The 22,391-nt window shown below is 35.2% G+C and overlaps 1 protein-coding gene across 11 annotated transcripts in view; it reads left to right on the top strand.

The window, feature by feature from the left end:
• MRPS28 (mitochondrial ribosomal protein S28) overlaps positions 1–22,391 on the top strand; it is a 116,366-nt gene that overhangs the window by 19,844 nt on the left and 74,131 nt on the right. For 4 of the 11 annotated variants that reach the window (XR_007407166.1, XM_049103954.1, XM_049103955.1 and 1 more), the window contains exons 2-3: positions 1,230–1,411; positions 3,433–3,589. Coding sequence is in view for 9 of the 11 variants with exons in the window: in XM_049103954.1 (XP_048959911.1) it covers positions 1,230–1,411; positions 3,433–3,589 (339 nt within the window). In the remaining 2 variants the exon portion in view is untranslated. The remainder of the gene's footprint in view (positions 1–1,229; positions 1,412–3,432; positions 3,590–22,391) is intronic. The other 7 variants (XR_007407167.1, XM_049103957.1, XM_025478073.3 and 4 more) reach the window with 5 other exon arrangements.

Raw genomic sequence — 22,391 nt, 5'->3', positions numbered from 1 at the left:
GTACAAGTCTGTACTCATGGATTTCTGAAAAAGCATGTTTGGAAAAAATTTGTAAGTTAAAAAAAGAAGGAGCCTGCATTATAGGCTCAGTCATACCTTAAGTAAATTCAGTGTGTAAAAAAGACTCCTAGAAAATGAGCAGCACAAAACAAGGAGCTGTATTTAAATTTTAAAAAGCCCTTTTATTTGGCTATTTTTTAAATTAAAGTATAATTAATATACTGTGTTACATTAGTTCAGGTATATGATATGATTCAACAATTATGTACATTAATGCTCATCATGGTAAGTGTATTCTTAATCCCCTAGGTTTCACTCATCCCCCCCCTCCCCATTTCCTCTGGCAACCACCAATTTGTTCTCTTTATTAAAGAGTCTCTTTTTGGGTTTGTCTCTTTTTTTATTTGTTTTGTTTCTTAAATTTCACATGAGTAAAATTACTAAATTCTACATTCAGATGAAATCGTATGACAGTTGTCTTTCTCCATCTGACTTATTTCATTTACCACTATATGCTATAGGTTTCATCCATGTTGTTGCAAATGGCAAGATCTCATTCTTTTTGTGGCTGAGTAATATTCTATTTTGTGTGTGTCCTCTTTATCCATTTATGTATCACTGGACACTTGGGTTGCTTTCATACTTTGGCTATTGTAAGTCATGCTACAATAAACATAGGGATGCATATAATCTTTTCAAATTAATTTTTTTCATTTTCTTTGATTAAATACCCAATAGTGGGATTACTAGATCATATGGTAATTGTATTTTTAATTTTTTGAGGACTATTCAGTTAGTCCCACTAAACTTGAATTTGAAAGATTTTTTTTTGGCAGATAATCAGTATTAGGAATAAAGTTAATCACTTTCTTGAATGCCCACATGCTCAGACCCTGACCTCCCTCTGTCTCCATGGTAGGAGGTTTTGTCTTATAGGATACTCCTTACTTTTCTCACATTCCAGATTCTACACTGAGCCAACACATCAGCATCATTTCCCACTAAACACTTTTCTTGGTTTCTTCTTGAAGAAGGAAAGGGAGGAACAGGAGGTTGAAGAGTATATCGATTTTTTTAAGCAAAATTCCATTTAAATTTTTTTTCTTATTGCTATAAAATGTAAATATACAGCATATTGACTTTTAAAAATTTCCCCTGTAAGATTTTATTATATCATTCATACCTTTATATTGAATTATATGCTTATAAATCTCTCCTCTTTTTTTTAGGCTTCTCCAAAAAATATGGAATCCTTTGCATCTATGTTGAGACATTCTCCTCTTACTCAGATGGGACCTGCCAAGGATAAACTAGTCATTGGACGAATCTTTCATATTGTAGAAAATGATCTTTATATAGATTTTGGTGGCAAGTTTCATTGTGTATGTAGAAGACCAGAAGTGGATGGAGAGTAAGTAGAATCATTTCCAAGTTTTTAAGAGTACTGATAAAAGTTAAGATACCTCAAAGTATTATTGAATTTTAATTGGTGATTTGCTAAAAGACAGAAAATATGCTTTATTTCTCTTCATTATGCTAATTAGGGAAGTTAGGCTGGATTCACGTCATGTCATTTTAATCACATTAGGCTAGATTCGTATCTTCTCAAAGCAGTGAGAGCACTTTTGGGGGAGATTTTGATGTTCATCTTGGTAATCAGCTATTCCCCACCATAAAATTAAAACTAGCTTTATAGTAATATATGCTACTAAGGCCATTTTATAACTTTTTTTTGGTCTCTTCTTCTGTTTTACAGTCTTTTGCTTCTCAGAGAAGCCTCCCTTTCTACTTCTTCATTCTCCTTTCCTCTCCCACTATCAAATTCTGATACTTTATTATCTTCTTTTCTTATTTTGCACTACTTTCAGAATTATAATTTTTCTTATTAAGAACAGAATTCATTCTGTTTATAGCCTATAAGTAAAGATATTTGTGAATATAAATATGCACTGGGGAAACCATTAAGGTGGAAGATCTAGGAGTAGAATATCAAGAGAAAGGAGATGTGGAAATAAGATTCTGGGATTGGAAAACAATAGTAAGCAATATAGAAATGATTTTTTTTCCCATAAGTTTTTAATATGCACACTTTTAAAATTTCAGTATTTCTAGTACCAGGATGCATCTTAGAGTAGATGTTATGTCAATTCAATTGGCAGTGTTTTTTTTTTATTCTTAATAGTACATAATGGTGAATCTAGTACACAGTGGCGTCTTAGGATGAAATTACAGTGATTAAGAAGTTTGTGATGTTTAAGAATGAATCATATTGTAGAAATGAATAGGGTAAGAGTAACTCTAGATCTAAGTGAGCAGTTATGAAAATTGGTTGCCTCTCTCCTGAGAGCTCTGGATATCTAGAGGTCCAAATGATTAGGAGACATGAACTCATTCTACCTGAATCTGAATTAGACCTGACAAACTTAGTATAAATTTCCTCAGATCAGTGGTGTGTGAGTAAATATTTAACAACTAGTTCTTCAATAAAAAAAGTCCCAGATTGCCAATGTCTGTGGTCTAAAACACTCTCACCATGGCCAATCTTAAGTTTCCAATGTAATGTTAATCAAATGCAGAGTTGGGAATATATATACATACTCAGCTCCTATAAGGTGGCGTAGTCTGGCTCCAGCACACCTCTACCTCAGATAATCAGAAGCTAAACGGTGTCTTGCAAGGTAGGTGCCATGAACCAAGTGATACCTGGAGGAGAAAATGGGCTTCTTATGCTGCCTGGCACTGAGAGGTAATAGCTCAAGATAGCTGTCTTGTTATATCAAATAACATATATGCTTAATCAAAAGTAGTAAGACCTCAAGAAATTTCTAAGTAGGATAAGTCTGTCAATCTAGATATTAATACTATCTATTGTGTAATGGGTCATTGAAGGGATTAAATCAGATAATGTATGTAAAGATTTAGAACAGTGATTGATATATAATAAACAGGTACTGTTATTACTATTCTTGAAATTGTAGTGATTTGGATTTTTGTGAACCAATTATAACATTCCTCAAGAGTTCCTATCAATGAGGGTTTATGCAGGAGGCAAGTATGAAGATATGCAGTCCCAAAGTTATCCTTTAAAAGAGGCATCCTAAGCTCTTGGATACTGTCAGTAGTATCTGTGGCAGATCATTTTTCATTAATAGAGAATATATCAGTAATTTAAAAATGAAGTACTGTTTTATTTTATACAAGAAATCTTCTCAGGTGCAGTAGACATCTTTATTCTCACGAGCTGACCTTTCTTACAGCCAGAACATCAGGTATTAACTTTACAAAAAATGTATTTTACAGATAACACTGCTGAATTATGGATATTTCACCTGCTTAGTCAGATTTATTATAAGTTACAAGTATAGTAAACACAGTTCCTTATGTTTTTGAATGGCAATTTTTTATGATATTTCTTTTTTTCTTTTTAAACATTTATTTATTCATGAGAGACACAGCAAGAGACATGGGCAGAAGGAGAAGCAGGCTCCCTGTGGGGAGCCCGATGCAGAACTCGATCCCAGGACCCTGGGATCACACCCTGAGCCAAAGGCAGACTCTCAGCCACCAAGCCACCCAGGTGCCCCTCTTTGTGGGTATTATTTTATGTATACTGTTCTTTATTCTCATTTCATTAAATTTTTAAAACATTAATTTTGTCATTATGTTATATTTTTTAGCATAATATTACAGAATGTCTTAGAAACTAGAAATTCTGATTTGATTCTTAGGCCTTACTGCATCACAGAATTTTAAGTATCAGTATTTGTGACTAGATATTTCTCTAGTAAGTGTCATAATATGGTTTAAGTTTATTTTATGTACAGTATAGCTTTAAATGATTAAATACTAGAATTTGTTGCAACATTTATTAAGTCTTAATTTTTCATTGAAAACTATGCACATACCATAGAAGCACATATTCTGTTACAGAAATTACTGTATGGTTGAAGCTCTTATCTTCACATATATTCCTGCCAGTGAAGCAGTCTATTTAACAGAAGTTTTTGGGGTGAGACTGATGGCTTATAATAATTTTGCAAGGAAATTGTCTAGTCTGTGGAGCAGTCACTGTATTAGAGTCTTTTTTAAAATGTATTTAGCAGAGTTAAATGCCTGCATCTTTTTTTTCTTTTTGTAGTTATCTGCAATAGTTATTTTTCAACTCCTGCTTTTGAGTGTCCCGTATCCAATTACTCTTACCAGAAATTTTCACTTCAATTTCCAAATCACTCACAAAATCAATATATTCATGACTGAGGATCATGAAGAGGGGGGGAATCATGCTGGTGCAGAATTTGATTTGTTCATTTGTTCATCCATTCATTCATTCAGCAAATATTTACTGGACCTCTTCAGTTTGGCAGGCACTGTTGTAAGGGCTGGTAAACTATCCAGACTAGCTCTCTGTCTGCCCTCATGAAGTTGGGCAGCAACTTCTACTGGAGAAAGAATGTATAGTAAACAAGTACAGAAATCAGTTTTTAAAATTGGTAATTACATGAGTAAAAAAGGGCTAATATGGTGACAAAATGTCTGGCAGGTAGAAGATAATAGTAGTTAGGAAAGGGCTTTGACTTCTATTGCTGAAAGTCTGAAAATACTCTGAGTGCTTTTTTTTTTTTTCTTTTAATGATAAGCAAGAGTCAAGGCTTAAATTCTATTCCTCTCTTGTCCTACAGACTGGTAATGTTATTTCTAATAATGTGCTAAGGAGAGTAGTTCACCTTAGCCAAGATTTGACCTGCTAGTTTGGTATCTTTTGTTCCCTTCCAATCTATGTGTATACATACCCTAATGGCTATGTAGGTAGCAACTATAGCTCCATATCTACATACATTGTTTTCTGGGGAGAAACTTTCTATATTAGCAAATCCTTTGTTGTCCAGTTTTTAATTCATCATGGAAAGAAGGTTTCTACTCTTCACAGAATATTTATTGAATTTCTTGATCTCTGTGTGAAGAAATACTTAGTTTCTTTCCAAAACCCTTCTCTAGGTCTCTTACAGCTACCTGTCACTAATGCTTTGAAAGTATTGGTGTCCCTGGGTGGGTCAGTTGGTTAAGTGTCTGACTCTTGATACTGGCTCCGGTCATGGTCTCAAGATTGTGAGATTGAGCCCTGAGTTGGGCTCTGTGCTCCCTCTCCCTGTAGCCTTCCCCCCTCACTTGTCACTTGTCCCCTCTAAAAAAAATAATAATAAAGAAATAAAAAGTATTATAGAAGAGTGTTAGATCAGCATAATTACTACTTACCTATATTTAAGACAAAATTTGTAGGTGGGAAATCTTTTATTTAGATCTTACCTGTTGTCTTTATAGTTGGTAGAAAGATAATAGTACCAAATGAGAAAGTAGTGAGATCCAGCTAGATCTCTGGTCATACCTTTTCATACCTACAAGTTTAGTTTATATGATTAGATAGAACAGCTTTTTGGGCTGGACATGTTTACTCCCTACCTCCATGTTGTCAGGCTGCCTCTGAGCCGATTTTAGAAGGGTAACTGAGTAATGGCAGAACTTCTTGCTTTGATACATTTACCTAAGAGACTACAAATAAAATGTAGATATTTACGTAATTTATTCATCATTCATCAGCCTGGTTTGCTTTTTTAAATTTTTTTTAAAAATTTTTTTTATTTATTCATGATAGTCACACACAGAGAGAGAGAGAGAGAGAGAGAGAGAGGCAGAGACACAGGCAGAGGGAGAAGCAGACTCCATGCACCGGGAGCCCGACGTGGGACTCGATCCCGGGTCTCCAGGATCGCGCCCTGGGCCAAAGGCAGGCGCCAAACCGCTGCGCCACCCAGGGATCCCTGGTTTGCTTTAAATCCCTTTTGAGAACCATTTTTTCTCTTCAGTTTGACTTTTGTGTCATTGAATCTATTCTACTTTAGGACGGTTTAAATTAATTAAATGCAAAGAAAAATAGCTCATTTAATAAATACTCAGTTTTGCAAAATGTTTTAATTTTTTCATTATTTTTAAGATTTTTTATTAAGTTTTAATAGGTACAAATGTAGTGATCCAAAGGGGCACCTGCACCCCAATGTTTATAGCAGCAATGTCCACAGTAGCTGAAGTATGGAAAGAGCCCAGATGTCCATCGACAGATGAATGGGTAAAGAAGATGTGGTGTGTATACACACACACACACACACACACACACACACAGGGATATTACTTAGCCATCAAAAAGCATGAAATCTTATTTACATTGATGTGGATGGAACTGGAGGGTATTGTGCTGAGTGAAATAAGTCAGAGAAAGACAATTCAGAGGATCATGGGGAAGGGAGAGAAAACTGAATGGGAAGAAATCAGAGAGAGACAAACCGTAAGAGACTCTCTTTTTAAAAAAAAATTATTTATTTATTCATGAGAGACAGAGAGAGAGAGAGGCAGAGGGAGAAACAGGCTCCATGCAGGGAGGATTGGATTCCAGGACTCCAGGATCACACCCTGGCGGAAGGCAGGTGCTAAACCGCTGAGCCACCTGGGAATCCCCACCGTAAGAGACTTTTTTTTTTTTTTTTTTTTTGAGACTCTTAACCATACGAAACAAACAGAGGGTTGCTGGAGCAGCGGAATGGGGTAATTCGGGGATAGGCATTAAGGAGGGCCGGTGAGGTAATGAGCACTGGGTGTTACATGCAATTGATAAATTACTGAACTCTACATCTGAAACTTATGATGTACTACTATAAGTTAGCTAATTGAATTTAAATTTAAGAAAAAGAAGGAAAGTAGGGGATATTTTCCTTACTTTCCAAGTGAAGAAAGTGAGTCTCCATGCATAATGTATTGCATGTATTACAGTGACACAACTGGTAATTAAGGCAGGGATTCAAACTTTAGGCTGTGTGTGTCATACACAGCCCATGAATGTTCTTTTCAACTCTACTATGCTGCTCTCTAGATCCCGCAGCATGTAGTTACTTAGTATCATAAGACCCTCCTAAAAGGATCTCACATAGGAGCCAGTTTTTATACCAGCAACCCTGAAAACAGTGTGATAGTAAAGCTCTATGGAGGCCTGTTAAAGAATGGTAGGTAGCCTGTTATAATATCTTTGGTTATGGTATCCATAGTCTAATATGTTTGGATAGTGTTACCACTAATAAGCTAATGACCAGTGGGTCCAGGCTTTGTTTCAGAATGGATGTGTAACAATCATGGTGAGACTTGTAGTTACAGGAGCTGATTAACTTCTAACAACGAGTTGTAGCTTAGAGTCATCTGGCCTCGTGTTATATGAGAAAGCTTTATTTCAAGAAAAGTTTATTTTGCAAATTGTAGAAAGTTGACTCTATATATAATACTCAATTTTTAATTCTTTGATTCTTTTTATAAAATATGTCATATACTTTGCTTGAACTTTGTCAGACCAAAATGGTTTAACCTGTTTTTTTGGTCTTTGTTTTTGATGAACCAAGGTCATAATTACAAACATTAGTGTCTGTGGTGTATCATAATCCAAATATATAGAATTATTACTCCTTAGCTGTACAACCCCTCTAATTCTGTAGTTTTTGTGTTTCACCTTTAGATGTCATCATTCTTTCTCTGCTGTTGTACTTATGTATGCATTTTTAGCTTTCTTGAAATTTTAATTTTCTTCTTCTAATATTCTGATGCCCAGAAAATTGGTCACCAAATTTGTTGTGCTTAAAATAAGATAATAATAGTAGTGTTTGTGAGTAATGACCTCTCAGCCTCTTCTATAAGTAAAGTGTATGTACTTTAATATATGGACTTCAACATGTATTTTAACAGCTCCTAAACTCCTTTGCTTAGTTCTCATTGGGTTCTGTGGAGACTTGATGTCACCAGATAACTAACTTCCTGATAAGTATAACTAGGTAGGGGTCTTGCCTGCATTGACTGCCTGTTCACTGATGCCTTTGGTAGGGATTGTCACATCTCAGGACAGTGTTTGTTGAGCCAGTCAGTGTGCTATTGTCTTGCACATGAGTATTTATTGTGGTTGAGAGTTTAACAGTAGGAACATTAGTGAAAATAAGGTGGGATTATTGGACCACAAATACTATTTGAGATAGTATCAATTCTTACAGTAAATTTGTAAGTAAATCAGTAAATCCCTTAAGAACATTATTAAGCCAAGGGTATTGTTTTATAGCATTGATTAGTTTGATTGGCTTGGAATGTACCTGTAGTACTTTTTATTAGTCTCAAGAATTGAGCTGTTGATTTTATTATTTTTTTAATTAAGGTTTTATTTTGATTCTAGTATAGTTAATATACCGTGGTATATTAGTTTCAGGTGTACAATATAGTGATTCAGCAAGTCCATACATAACCCAGTGCTCATTGCAACAAGTGTGCTCCTTAACCCCCATCATCTGTTTCACCCATCCCCTCTGGTAACCAGTTTGTTCTTTATACTTAGGAGTCTGTTTCTTTCTCTCTTTTTTCCTATTGCTCATTTGTTTCTTAAATTCCATGTATGAGTGAAATCATATGGTGTTTGTCTTTCTCTGACTTATTTTGCTTATCAAAATGCCCTTTCGCTCCATCCATGTTTTTGCAAATGGCAATACTTCATTCTTTTTTATGGCTGAGTAATTTATATATACGTATGTGTGTATATATATATATATAATTCTATTTTTAAATAAACTAGGTCATGGTGCAATTTTTCACTGAGTCAGGAAACAATGAGTAGCTATCATGCGTCACCTTTGTGTTTAATGCTGTTTATGTTCAGATTAAAGACAGGATATTTCAGGGAGTTGATTGATTCAGTCAGGGGGATAGAGAAGTAAATCGATACATATTACACTGTATAAGTTCTATTGACTGTCTCCAAAAGGAATGGAGAAGAGGGGAATCCCTGATTCGGTTAGGTTGTCAGAGAAGGTTTCCCAGAGGAATTAACAATTGAATTGAGTTGTAAAGGATGGATTGTAGGAGATACAAAGAGCAAAAAATGGCTGTACTTGTAAAGTTTTAAGTGAGGGAGAGCCTGGCTTTTCTGGGAACTCAAATGGCATAGTTGGTTTAAGTTGAGAAGTGATGAGACAGTGGAGAGATGGGCAGGAGCCAGACCTTCAAGGGATTTATATACCATTCTAAAAAATTGGGACTTTTTTCTGAAAGTGATAAAGAGCCATTAAAACAGACCTGGTTTGTGTTTCAATGAGAGCATTCTGGCAGTGTTGTGGAGCATATATTGGAAGAATGAAATGAGTCAGGCCAATAAAGAAGCTTCTGGAAGGAAGTAATGAGACCATTAATTAAGTAAGACAGTTAAGAGAGGAGACTTTTTTTTTTTAAGATTTATTTATTTATTTATTCATGAGAGACAGAGAAAGAGAGAGAGAGAGAGAGGCAGAGAAACAGGCAGAGGGAGAAGCAGGCTCCATGCAGGAATCCCGACGTGAGACTCCATCCCAGGTCTCCAGGATCATACCCTGGGCTGAAGGCAGCGCTAAACCTCTGAGCTACCCGGGCTGACTGAGAGGAGACTTTCGTTAGCAATTTAGGAGTTAGCAGAAACAGGTCTTGGTAACTAAGCATGGATAATGAGGTAGAAGTTTGGTGTTTGATTTAAGACATGAATGACTAGTAGATAGTAAATCTGGTCGTACTGGGGAGGTAGACATGGGGAATGGATTATATTGATGAAATGCCCAGATTTAGGTCAGTTTTGATTCTCTCATTCCCACTCATAGTCATACTACTTCTGATTATTATTAGTTAAGGAACATTTGTCTTTTTACTGAAGTATAAAATCCTTTTTATTAAACTATATTTATCTTGTTGGTTAAAGAGCCAAGTTCTCTAAATCTTATTTCATTGTTATATTTTAATTTTGATTTTTCAAGAATTGTATGTATTTCTGTAAAATCATATAGACCAGTTTTACAAATGAGGTCTATTTATTTATTAATGTGTTAATGAAGATCACGTCTTTTAAAGCATTGTTTCTACATTGGCATCTCTATCAAAACACACATGATTGACAGTTCTGAAAATCGAAGAGTTTCAAAACAAGCATGATTGGCAGGTCTAAGGTAACTAGCACGTGCACTGAATATTATTTGTACTTTTGTTTGACACTAAGGTAGAAAAAACGAGCTAATTTCCCAGTCTTTGTTTCTATTTCAGGTTGTATGATATATAGGGTCAAATAGAGTAGGATGGATATTGCATGTTTCAAAGACTGAAGTTTTCAAGGCGTGTTGGTGGGAGAAAAGAGAAAAAAAAGAATTTGAATTAAGTGGTTCTCTTTATTCCAGAGGACATGGTACACAATTTAAAAATATGAATTTTTTTAAAATAGATTTGTGATTGAAAATCATTCTATCATGTTTTCTTAACAGAGCTCTGATTATTTTTCAGGATAAAAGAGCATCTATTATATTTAACTTTTTAGTAAGAAGTCTTAAGAATATGTGTAAATTATAAAATATCTCAGAAGTGTTCTGAGTTCATGAAACACATGTAATCAGACTTCTGAATAGCATTTGATGTAAAAACAACAATAACAACAAAACTAAGCTCACAGATAAAGAGAACAGATTGATGTTTGCCAGAGGCAGGGAGTAGGAGGTGGTCAAAATGGGTGCTAGGGGAGCAAAAGGTACAAAATTACAGTAGTAAGTCTTGGGGATATGATGTATTACATGGTGACTATTTTTAATAATACTGTATTACATATTCAAAAGTTGCTAAGAGTAGATCTTAGAAGTTCTCATCACAAGAAAAAGAATTTCTTGCATAATTGTATATGGTGACACTAGACTTACTCTGGTGATCGTTTCACAGTATATACAAATATCAAATTGTTATGTTGTACACCTGAAATTAATGTTATATATGTCAGTTATACCTCAATAAAAAACATGTTTTTAATGAATAGCATTAGAGGTTATTTTTCCCCCTCAGATATATGGCATAGCATTCTTCTATTTGATTTGTTCTATTGGATTTTATTTTGATTGATGTACAAAATTGATTTACTTTATATAGCATATTCACATGCATAGCTGTATTAGCACAGAGATTGTGTAAATTTATATGTCTAATACATTTGCCATATATGCCTTCCCAGGACTGTAAAGGTTAAAAGTGAATCTGGAAACTACTATGGTGGCTGCTTGTTAAGGAATGCAAGCAATTAAGTGTTCCTGCAAAAGCTTTGAAGTTAATATCTTAATAGGATGAAGAGGAGAAAAAGTCAAGGCTGCACTCCCTACAATTGGTTCAGGCTGTAGTTCTATTGACTTAAGAATAGACTTTAGAAAAATTAAAAGCTCTCTTAAATAGAAAGTATGAGTTCTACTTTAGTTTGTAGAATTTTGTATTAATTTAGATTGGCACTTTATAATATCTACAAACTCTCAGGGGCCCAGGATTTCAGTATGTATTCTGTAATTTGTGGTTAATAATAAGAACAATAATAGCTAACATTTGTTGAGTACTCTATGCTAGCATATTAAGAGTTTTGCATGTAGTATTTTCTTTAATTTTTTTATTACTCTATGGTAGATACTATTAGAATCTTCATTTAAAAAACACTGAAGAAACAAAGGCTATAGAGATTTTAAGTCACTTCCCCAAAGATAGCAGCTAGTAAGTAAACAGACCTGAGACAATGTGGCTCCATATTATTAACCACTACTCACTACTTTATACTGATCAGATATATTTCCAGGGTGTGTGTGTGTGTGTGTGTGTGTGTGTGTATGATTTGTTAATTTTTTCAGCAAATGTTTATTGAGTATCTTAATTACAGTATGCTGAATGTAGTTTAAATGAACTGTGTGATGTCTTTAGGAGGGAGGATGTGTAGAGCACAGTAACTCAGAGGAATACAGGGATGAATGCCTATGTACATGATGTGGTCAAACATTAGAAATCAAAGGAGAAGCTAGAGAAATGAAAGTTGAAATGGTTTCATAAACAACAACAAAAAAGGGCCTCCTCAAAGAGATGAAACTAGCTAGATTCTGGAGGATAAGGATAATATCCATACTCTGTTAGGAGATGGATATTAAGAGGACATCCATGGGGAAAAGCATGAGTAGTGGCATGGAACTAAGAATGAGCTTGGTGGGGTTATGTTAGTTATCTCTACTTGTGTAATATGTTACTCCAAAACTTAGTGGCTTAAAACAATAAAAATTTATTCTATCACATAATTGGTGTGGGTCAGGAATACCAGAGTGTTTTAGTTGAACAGTTATGGCTCAGAGTTTCTCATGAAGTTCAGACAAGATATTAGCTAGGGCTGCAGTCATCTGAAGGCTTGACTGAGGCTGGAGGATTTGATTCCAAGGCAGCTCGCTCATGTGCCTGGTAGGTTAGTGCTGGCTGTGGATAGGAAGGCCTGAGTTTCTTCTCTCCATTGGGCTGCTGAGGATCTTCACAGCATAGTAGTTAGCTTCACAGCATAGTAGTTAGCTTCCCCAAGAGTGAATAATTTAAGAAAGGTTGAGGTGGTTATGATACCTCTTATAACCTAGTCCTGTGCATTGTCACTTTTGCCTTATTCTTTAAAAAAAAAGAAATTTAAGATTTTATTTACTTTTTTGACAGAAAAGAGAGAGAGCAAGCACAAGCAGGGGGAGTGGCAGAGGGAGAGGGAGAAGCAGGGTCCCAAACAAGCAGGGAGCCAGATGTTGGGCTCCATCCCAGGATCCCAGGATCATGACTCAAGCCAAAGGCAGACACTTAACTGACTGAATCACCCAGGTGCCTGAACTGCCTTATTCTCTTCATTAGAAGCAAGTCACTAAACCTAGCCCTCACTCAAGGGAAGGGAATTAGTCTCCACCTTTTAGAGGGAATTGTGTACAAAATATGTGTACATATTTTAAAATCACCACAATTGTCAGGAGCCCATGGCTTGGTGAAATTTTAGGGATTAAATACTTGTTTTGCTAGACAGGCAAGAGCCTGTATAGAAAACTCTGAATTTCAGGGTAAGAACTTACAACAATGGAAAGATAGCAGAGTGGCATTTGGGAAGTGATATTTATGTGTAATGACACTCGTAATAAGGTGTGAGATGGGATGGACACCGCAGGGACAGTTTTGAGACCATTGTAGTCCAGGCCGGGGACTCATCTTCTAGGAGAGATGGGAAAGGAAAGCTAGGAGGGACTGTTCCCGGAAATGACCGGTGCTTGAGGTTTCCAGCCTGAGTGACTAGAAAAATAGAGGTCACGGCAATAGGGAAGGTGGGCAGAGTTGCTGTTCACAATAAGGTAGCACATGGAGCTCTGTTTTAGACATGTTGTGGTTTTCTGTAGGTATTTGGCCATGTGGGATTGGATTGATGAAATGATGAAAAATTAGGCTGTAGAATAACAGCAACCCTGGAATTAGCAAGTTCATATTGGACTGTAAGTTTCTATATATTCTGCTTGTATCAGAAAAACAAAACCAAACCAAAAAAAATGAAGGCAACGGCATCAGTGCAGATTTGTGTTTGTGCATTAGGGAGAGTGACTGATTTGAAGAAACCTTGCTGCGTTCGGCTTCAGGCATCCTTTCAGACCTGAAATCGCTTTATTTCTCACAGTAGAATACAAATGTAGCAGTAACTGATGAGATCATAGGGAGGTAGCCTAACCTTGCCAGGTGTATTCATTAGAGGTTCTTATTATTCAGCTGCTACCGAGTTCTCAAAATGTCTTTCACTCGCTTTTATTTTATTTATTTTTAAAATAGTTTATTTATTTATTCATGAGAGACAGAGAGAGGCAGAGACACAAGCAGAGGGAGAAGCAGGCTCCACTCTGGGAGCCCGACACGGGACTTGATCCTGGGTCTCCAGGATCACACCCTGGGTGCTAAACCCCTGAGCCACTCGGGCTGCCCTCACTTGCTTTTAGAAGATTTCTTATTACTTTCTCTTCTTCACTCTTGTGTCCCTTATTCTCCTCGCCCATCTCCTCAGCAGGTAACCTGATCCCCTTCTTTACTGAAATCAAGTTCCTACATTAGTTTAATCCATATGAAATTATGATTTCTTTCAAGTAAAAAAAGTTGAATATCTGATTCAATGTAATACCCCCATATTTTCTATTCTCTACCTTCAGTCATCTTTCCTAGAGAATCTGATAACATTTGAAACAGTTTTACCTTTTTTCCTCTTCAAACTATTGTCCTCTTCCTCCCTGTCCCCCCAAGTTGCCCCAGTTTCCCAGATTTCCATACATACATCAGGTCAGACCACCTGGCTCTGCCCACCCATCCAACTCATTGAAAAGCCCCTTTAAACTTGGCGGTGCCCCGGGCGTCCTCCCAGCAGTTTGTGGAAGCTGTCCTGTGGTATTCAACACCCATGGCTCATCCCCCTTCTCAAACTATCATATACCTTCATATTCATGGTGCTCCTTCTACTTCCCTGTTCTTTTTATTCATTCCTCTCAAAGGGCTTTATAAAATTTGGGGGATGAAACACGGTAAAGGAGGAGACCCAGAAGTTCCTGGCATGTGCAGGGAAGTTAAGAAGAACAAGAATCAGGAGGAACATGGGAGTGGAGGACAAGAGGCCTTGGTTCTAATTCTGTATCATCCTGGAAAAACACTTTATATGCCTATAAATGACCCTTATAAGTGTCTCCATTTATATGTATCTCTTTTTCTTATATTTTAATTATGAGTGAATTAGGAATTCAGGTTCAACATAGTCCTGTACTCAAAAATAAGATGCTTTGTTTTCAGCTTGTTTTAATTCTTAGGGAACGATTTTTCCATAAATAAACTACAGTTAAACTTCTTTTAAAGTTTTAATTCAGAACTTTAATTTTAGACCTAAAATAGAATACTTTGTATTCTTTTTTAAAATGCAAATTAGTATTAAATAGGTGTAATTAAATCTTTAATTAGTACTGATTGAGCACATTATAATGTTCATGTGGATTGTATGCTACTGGCTGTGTCATTTTTGAATTTATTAAGCAATGAATCTTTCCTGGATGTATTATCCTTAAAAGCATTTTCCTTCATGTACAGTACTTTTTCTGAAAATGGAATTATCAGTTACTTATTATGACATGTAGCAGAGAGAACTATACCTCTTTCATTGTGGGGTATATGATTTGAAGTTGGCCTCGGAAACATGTTGCTGTGAATGTATACATTTTGAAGCTCAGCATTTTTGCTTGTTAACCTTACCTCAGAACTTTTGTTTTACCATCCATTTTGTTTTGGCCTTTACACTACATTTACTTTTATTTACTGGGATGATATGTGCCAAACTGTTCTCTAAAGTTCACAGCTAAACATAAACTCTTTAATTCTCACAATCTAATCCAGAAACTAAATATCTTTTCCTAATTGCAATTGCAAATATTTTAGCCTGCCTGTTTCCTGAATGTAATTTATTTACAAACTTTAATTTTGAATTTAGCTTCTTTTTCAAATACTGTGCCTTCATTATGAATTTTTTAAGTTCTTTGTTTCATTCATTTCACTGAAGGAAACATCTGAAGTTTGAAGGAAAATGTTCCAGAATTGAAGCTTAGCATATGCTGATTTGTGATATAAGTTCTATATATGTTAGTAATGGTGATGATGGTGGTGATGATGATGGCTGATTATAGCAGCAGCCACTTCCTAGTTCTTAGAACTGTTAGGAAATTCTCTCTCCAAAGGAATCTAAAGTCACTTTAAGAAAGAAAACATATGCTATATCTTTTGACAGAAGTAATTTTTAAGTGCCTGGCATATTGCCTTGCAGTAAAGTAAATTCACCGTAAATATTAAGCATTTAGCTAACAGTAGGGAGTTGCAGTTATTGGTGAGGATGTACTGTTCTTAGTTTTCCATTGGTGTTACAAAGGAACAGAATTGCATTCGTTGAGGAGGAAGTGTATTTCTGTTTCAGTAAAGTAACAAGAACTGTTAAGAAAAATGAAACTGATGTTGAATTCAATGAGAATTTAGTATTTTCCAGAATTAGAAATTAATAGATATCTGCTCTTATCTTCACAGTTGTCTAATATTATCAGTCATTATAGACAGTAATTATCAGCTGTTAGCTCTTGCCTTGTTTAGTCACTTCTAGGTATCATTGTGGTTTAAGCTCATTGCCCTTGAAATAAGAATTCCTGCATTTGAATCTTGGCCATATTTCTTATTGGCCATATTTCTTATTGTGTATCTTATTGTATATTAAGTATCTTGGGCAAGTTACTTAACTTATTGGAGTCTCAATTTTGTTGTCTTTAAAATGGATGAATGAATTGATAGGACTTCCCTCAAATGGTTAGTATGAGCACTAAATGAGGTGGTCGTCATCGTCATCAGTAGCTGACATTATTGAACCTTTTCTACATATCTGACATACATATCTTACTGTCTGTCATTATACCTACATTACAGATGAGGAAAGTGAGCCTCAGAGAATTTAAGTGACTTTCCAGATCACTTGGACTTGTGTCAACTGCACATAGCAGGAAACCTAACAGTTTGTGGCTTAAAGTTACAGAGACTTACTTTTTTTGTGTAACAATTCTGGATGTTAATGGCCTTGGGGCTTGCTTCAGTGGTTACACAGCATCAGCACCAGCTTCAGGCTTCTTGAATCATGGGTGTGGTAAGGCTCCTGGATATCATATCTGTATTCAAGAGAAGGAAGAGAATGAGGTAGGCCAGGTTAGCTTCTCTGCCTTTTTTTTTTTAATCAAGAAAGCAAAAGCTGGAAAGCTCATTTAGAAATCTCTTCCAGACTCTTTCTTTGATCAGACCTGTATAAATTGGCCCCTCCCTAGCTGCAGGGAAAACTCTGAAAACAAGCATTTAATCTTTTCATAGTACAGTGCTGCAGGGGAGAAGGAAAGGGGAGTAACTCTATTACCTAAGCCAGTGGGCTCGACCCCTTTGCCTAAGGACCAATTCTTGAGGGACAGAACTGAGATACAGATCCAGGTATGCTGCACTTCAGAAGCTAACTTATTTCTCCAGTTCTGCCCCTTAAAAAAAAAAAAAAAAAAATCCAGACACCCACATTACAAACATTTTGAAAAAACATTATCCCACATCTACATAGGTACAGCTTTTCTTCTTAAAATTTTGTATTTATCAGAATAAAACTATGTACTTCTTTAGCCTGGCTGAATTTTGAAGTTATAAGTTATGTGTTTCTCCCTGTCTTCAAATAGAAATATAAAACAAAACAAAAATTAGTGACCAAATGTTTTTTTATGGTAGATACGACTACTAAGATATGTTTGTTTCAGGGGATTTCTGATAACATTTTTCAACTTTCTATAGTAAAAAAGAACCCCGTAATACATAATTAAAGTAATAAGTTTTTACTTCTTTCCGTTCTAATTATTATGTTTTAACTCACGGTAAATGAGTTTGTTCTATGCTCATTTCCTAAGGGTGGTTATCCACTGATTTCATTTTCTGGAAAATAAAATTATGTCACAATTCTTGGAAACTGCATATTTATTTTTTTGTTATGTTTTTTCAGAGATGGGGGTGGGGTGAAGAATGGGTGAAATTAAGGTCATAATTCAAATTCTCTATTCAGTCCTCAGAGACATAACTATTGTTTACTCTTTTATTCTGTCTTGTTTATATTTGAGGTAAATCACACTGAATTTTGTAGAGGAAAAAGGGATAAGATAGAGTAACATTTTGCGCTAGGCAACATTATCCACATTTTGTAGGCAAGGAGGCTGAGGCCTAGAGAAGTATGAAACTTAGGCAGAGGCAATAAGCTAGGCCACAGCAGGGTTTGTTTTAGAGCATGATCTGTTCCACAGCTCACTGTGAGCCTGAAATCCTCAACAGTCTCCCCTTAAGACAGATCTTTCTGTTTCTTTTAAAATATTTAAATGACATGTTTATCAAACATGATATATCTCTACATATCACTTTTTTACATTGCAACAATTTTTTGTTGCAATAATCTTTTATAAAATAAATAATTAAGAGACATAAATCAGTGTAAGTCATAGTTTATCTTAGGACCATACTTTTTGATTTCTGTTTTTACCAGATCACTTATCAGAGATGTTATCAAGTAATACATATCTAAGTTAAGCTAAAGTTACCCACATCATTGTCAACCATGAACTATCATTGACTAATAGAACATATGGACTATTCCTGTTTGAGCTTTCTAGTCTGAATTTCAAAATATGTCTTTTTAACTAATGACATTGTGGTATGGTCTATCCATATTTCTGTTTGTAGAGCTCTATTTTCAGGTTCATTTTTTAAAAACGGATAATTAACCAAGGAAAATATTTCTAGTGCATTTTTATAAGAAAAAGGAAAGTTAAGAAAAGTATTTATACATTTATCATTATAAATATCAAATATATTCTTTTTTTATTTTTTTAAAGACGGAAAATATTTCTAGTGCATTTTTATAAGAAAAAGGAAAGTTAAGAAAAGTATTTATACATTTATCATTATAAATATCAAATATATTCTTTTTTTATTTTTTTAAAGACTTTATTTGTTTATTCATGAGAGATACAGAGAGAGAGAGAGGTAGAGACACAGGCAGAGGGAAAAGCAGGCTCCATGCAGGGAGCCCTATGTGGGACTCAATCCCAGGACTGGGATCACACCCTGAGCCAAAGGCTGAAGCTCAACTGCTGAGCCACCCAGGCGTCCCCACTGTTTTCATAAATAGCACTTCAGTGACAGTTCTGTTCATAAATCTTGGTATGATTATCTGATTTTTTTTGGATTAAATTCTTTGGAGTAGAGAACTAGAAAGGATATACATTATTTAAAAATGTATGCATATTTGCAATTTGCCACGAAGTAACTATTTCTCCTTTTAATACTATGTGCTATTTTATTTTTCATGTTAATCAATCTAATAGACAAAAATATATCATTGTTTTAATTTGCATTTTTGAGACAATGATGAACATTTTAACATTTAATTCTGAAATGAATTTTATATTCTGGTTTCATTAACTCATTCTAGTTGCTCATTAATCTTTTGGATTTATCACTTTATTAATTTATACCATTTTTCATAATTAAAACTGTTTACTTTCAGTTTATTATAGATTACCTTTGCCCTACAAATTGTATTATATAATTTTATGTATTTTTTTCATTTACAGTTTCTAGTTTGGTTGTCATACCTAGACCATTGCCTCCATGGAAATATTGGCATGATTCCTTCTAGTATTTTATAGTTTTATATTGGTTTTAACTTACTTTACACTATTTGAAATTTATTTTGTACTAAGTCATCATCTACCTCCTCCAGCCCATCATAATAATTGCTCATAATCACTGAACTCTTAATACCTTCTTGCATAGTTTCTATGACACACATTTCTTTGCATGTTACTCTCTCTTATCTCCTTGAAGTCACTGTTTGGCCAGGTGACGTTTGTGACATAGTTGTCATTGCCTGTCCATATGCAGAGTTAGTCTTGACTATATTACAAGTTTCTCCCTGCTACCTGAATGCAAATTGTTTCTTCAAAACCTCCTGTAAGCTGAAATGATGTTAAGTGAGGAAGCAATTACCATTTCATAAAACTGAAAATCTTCAGATTTCTTTTGATTAGTGAAAACGGGTACTAATGTAGGTCTTTGGTAAAAGTGAGGTGGTGTAAGGCAAATTTTTGCATAGTGTAGTGGGAGGAAACCTGTTGTTTCCTATTGGTGTTTTGTGTTATTTTGTTTTTGAGATAATGTCCTTGATAAACTGTATATCGCAAGTATTGAGTCATTCTCTGCTTTGTTTTTTAGTAAAATAGATTAGAAAATCTTAGCATGCAGTATACAGAGCAAAACTAATTACTGCTTTTGGGAAACTTAGTTGTTGTGAATATGTGTATGTAAAGGGATCTTTGTTAGGGAGCTGGGTTATGCTATAACTGTTTCTTACTTGGGTATCCACTGTTGTCCAGAGATTGTAAAGGTGAGGCCAAAGGCAATTATGGAAGATTGTAACCACTGCTGACAAGAAGGGACAAAATGGCTGGTACTGGGATGTGATGAACGTTTGTATTTCTGTACCAGCTGCCTGTAACTTGTATCTTCTGAGGATCTTCAGCCTCTCTTTCTACTCGGAGTCACCCTTCTTGGCCATTCGTCTGCCTGCTGCCCTTACCAAAGTTCTGGACTGTGTTTGGGAGAAACACTGATGGGGGTAGTGATGCTTGGCCATCTCAGCTCTGTTTCATACTTAGTACTCATAGATGCTGACTTGCCTTAGCCTTCCTGAAACACACCCAATAGATAGAAGCAAAGCTCCTTACTGTCCAGAATACATAGTTTATAGCATAGTTTATAAAGCTGTTATTCCCAAATGCTTACCACGAACCCACTGGGACAATAACTCTTGTTATTATCTTTACAGAATAGTTGTAGAAGCTAGCTTTCATTTTCTTTTCCAAATCAGCATATGGCGTTTACTTTGCCATCTTGAACACCCATCAATTTTCCCTCTTAAAGATAGTTTTTCTTTCTTCTAATGAAGGAAAGTATATAGATATTACCTAATTAGGTAAATTCTAATTTAGTTTTGAGAAAATTTAATATGTTCTTTTTTATTCATGTTTAAGATTTTCTAGTATTTTAGAATGCTTGACATATATATGTAGCTCATGACTACTATTTTCATATGGCTTAAATAATAAAGGGAATATTTACTACATGGGAACCCTTTTAAAGCTATCTTTCTGTCTGAACTCTGGATTTGAATTTTATGTACTAATAGTGTGTGGTTTTTAAAAAACATCAGTACTTGAGTTTTCAGTTAACTATTAGAAGAAAATAAGGAGTTTGTATTTATGATCTGATTGATTGTTATGATTTTAAGACTTTAAATAATTTCTACACCCAGTGTGGGGCTTGAACTTACAACCCCTAGATGAAGAGTTGCATGCTCTATGACTGAGCCAGCCAGGTGCTCCTGTTATATCTTAAAAGCAAGAAGTCTTTGAATAGTGGGAATGTAAAATGATTCAGCCACTGTGAAAAACAGATTGGCAGTTACTAAAACTAAGCAGAGTTACCATATGACCCTGCAATTCCACTCCTAGGTATGTAACAACAACAACAAAAAACTATTATTCATAATAGCCAAGAGGTGGAAACAACCCAAGTGTCTACCAACTGATGAACTAATACATATGTATGGATCCATACAATGGAATATTTATTACTCAGTTATAAAAAGTAATGAAGTACTGATACATCACGATATAACGTGGCTGAACCTTGAAAACATAATGCCAAGTGAAAGGACCACATTTTGCATAATTCCATGTATATGAAATGTCCAGAATAGACAACTTTATAGCAGCAGAATGTAGATTAGTTGGTTGCTTAGGAGTGGGAGGATGAGGAGAGGGTAAGGGAATGATGGCTAGTAGATACTGAGTTTCTTTTTGGAGCAATGAAAAACATTAAAAAATTCATTGTGTTAATGGATACACAGCTCTTTAGTGAGTAAAGCCATTGAAGTACTTGCTTTAAATGGGTGAATTGTATAGTATGTGACTTATATTTTAATTTTTTTTAAAAGATCTTTTGGAGGGGTGCCTGACTGGTTCAGTTGGTAGAGCCTGAGACTTGATCTCAGGGTCATGAATGAATTCAAGCCTCACTTTGGGTGTAGAGATTACGTAAAAAAAATAAAAAAAATAAAAAAAACTACAAGTAAAAGAACTTTTCTAAGAATGGCAATATAAGGGAGTCAAAAGATGCAATTTCTTTGTTCTGCTTTGTGAACTTGAGCAAGTCATGCACCCTCCGTGGTTCTCATCCTGTTGTCTTGTTGATTTTTAGAGCCTTCCCAACTCTAAAAGCTCTGATTTTAATTTTGGGGAAAATGATCTGATTATAGCTGTCAACAAATATGCACTTACACACACTGATTGCTCTTATTCAACGGTTTCCCAAATTGCAGGCATGCTGATTTAGTAGGACTAATCCTGCTGTCCTCCTCTCCCTTATCATGGCTTCTAAAGGAAAGTCCATTGTTTGTTTATATTAAAGGCAGCATTTTCCCAACATTACTATACAGTGCAGTTTACCTCATTTTTTAGCCCAAACAATACATGTGGTGCCACTGAGTCTACTGTGTAATAGCTTTAGTTACTTCTTTATAAAACATGCTAAGAGTAGCCCTTGTCGCTGAGATGTTAGAGTATCTCAGCAAATAACCACAGACTTTATTTATAGCAATGTATGTTTTGGATTTATAACATTTTATCTGTTATAGACATAGTATATTATTTGCTTGGTTACTTTATAATTGTGATAGTTTCATGCCACCCACTATAGGTTGTTCTGCAGTGGTTATTCTCACCACAAATTAAGGAGTTATTTTTCTGTGGCTCAGTTATACACAAGGATTATATTGCAAGAGTTGCTGGAGCCCAAGTTCTGTAAACAATTTTTTTGGAAGAAGT

This window comes from Canis lupus, chromosome 29, assembly GCF_003254725.2.
Source record: "Canis lupus dingo isolate Sandy chromosome 29, ASM325472v2, whole genome shotgun sequence".
Classification (NCBI taxonomy): domain Eukaryota; kingdom Metazoa; phylum Chordata; class Mammalia; order Carnivora; family Canidae; genus Canis; species Canis lupus.
This window is presented reverse-complemented; position numbering and strand designations above follow the sequence as displayed.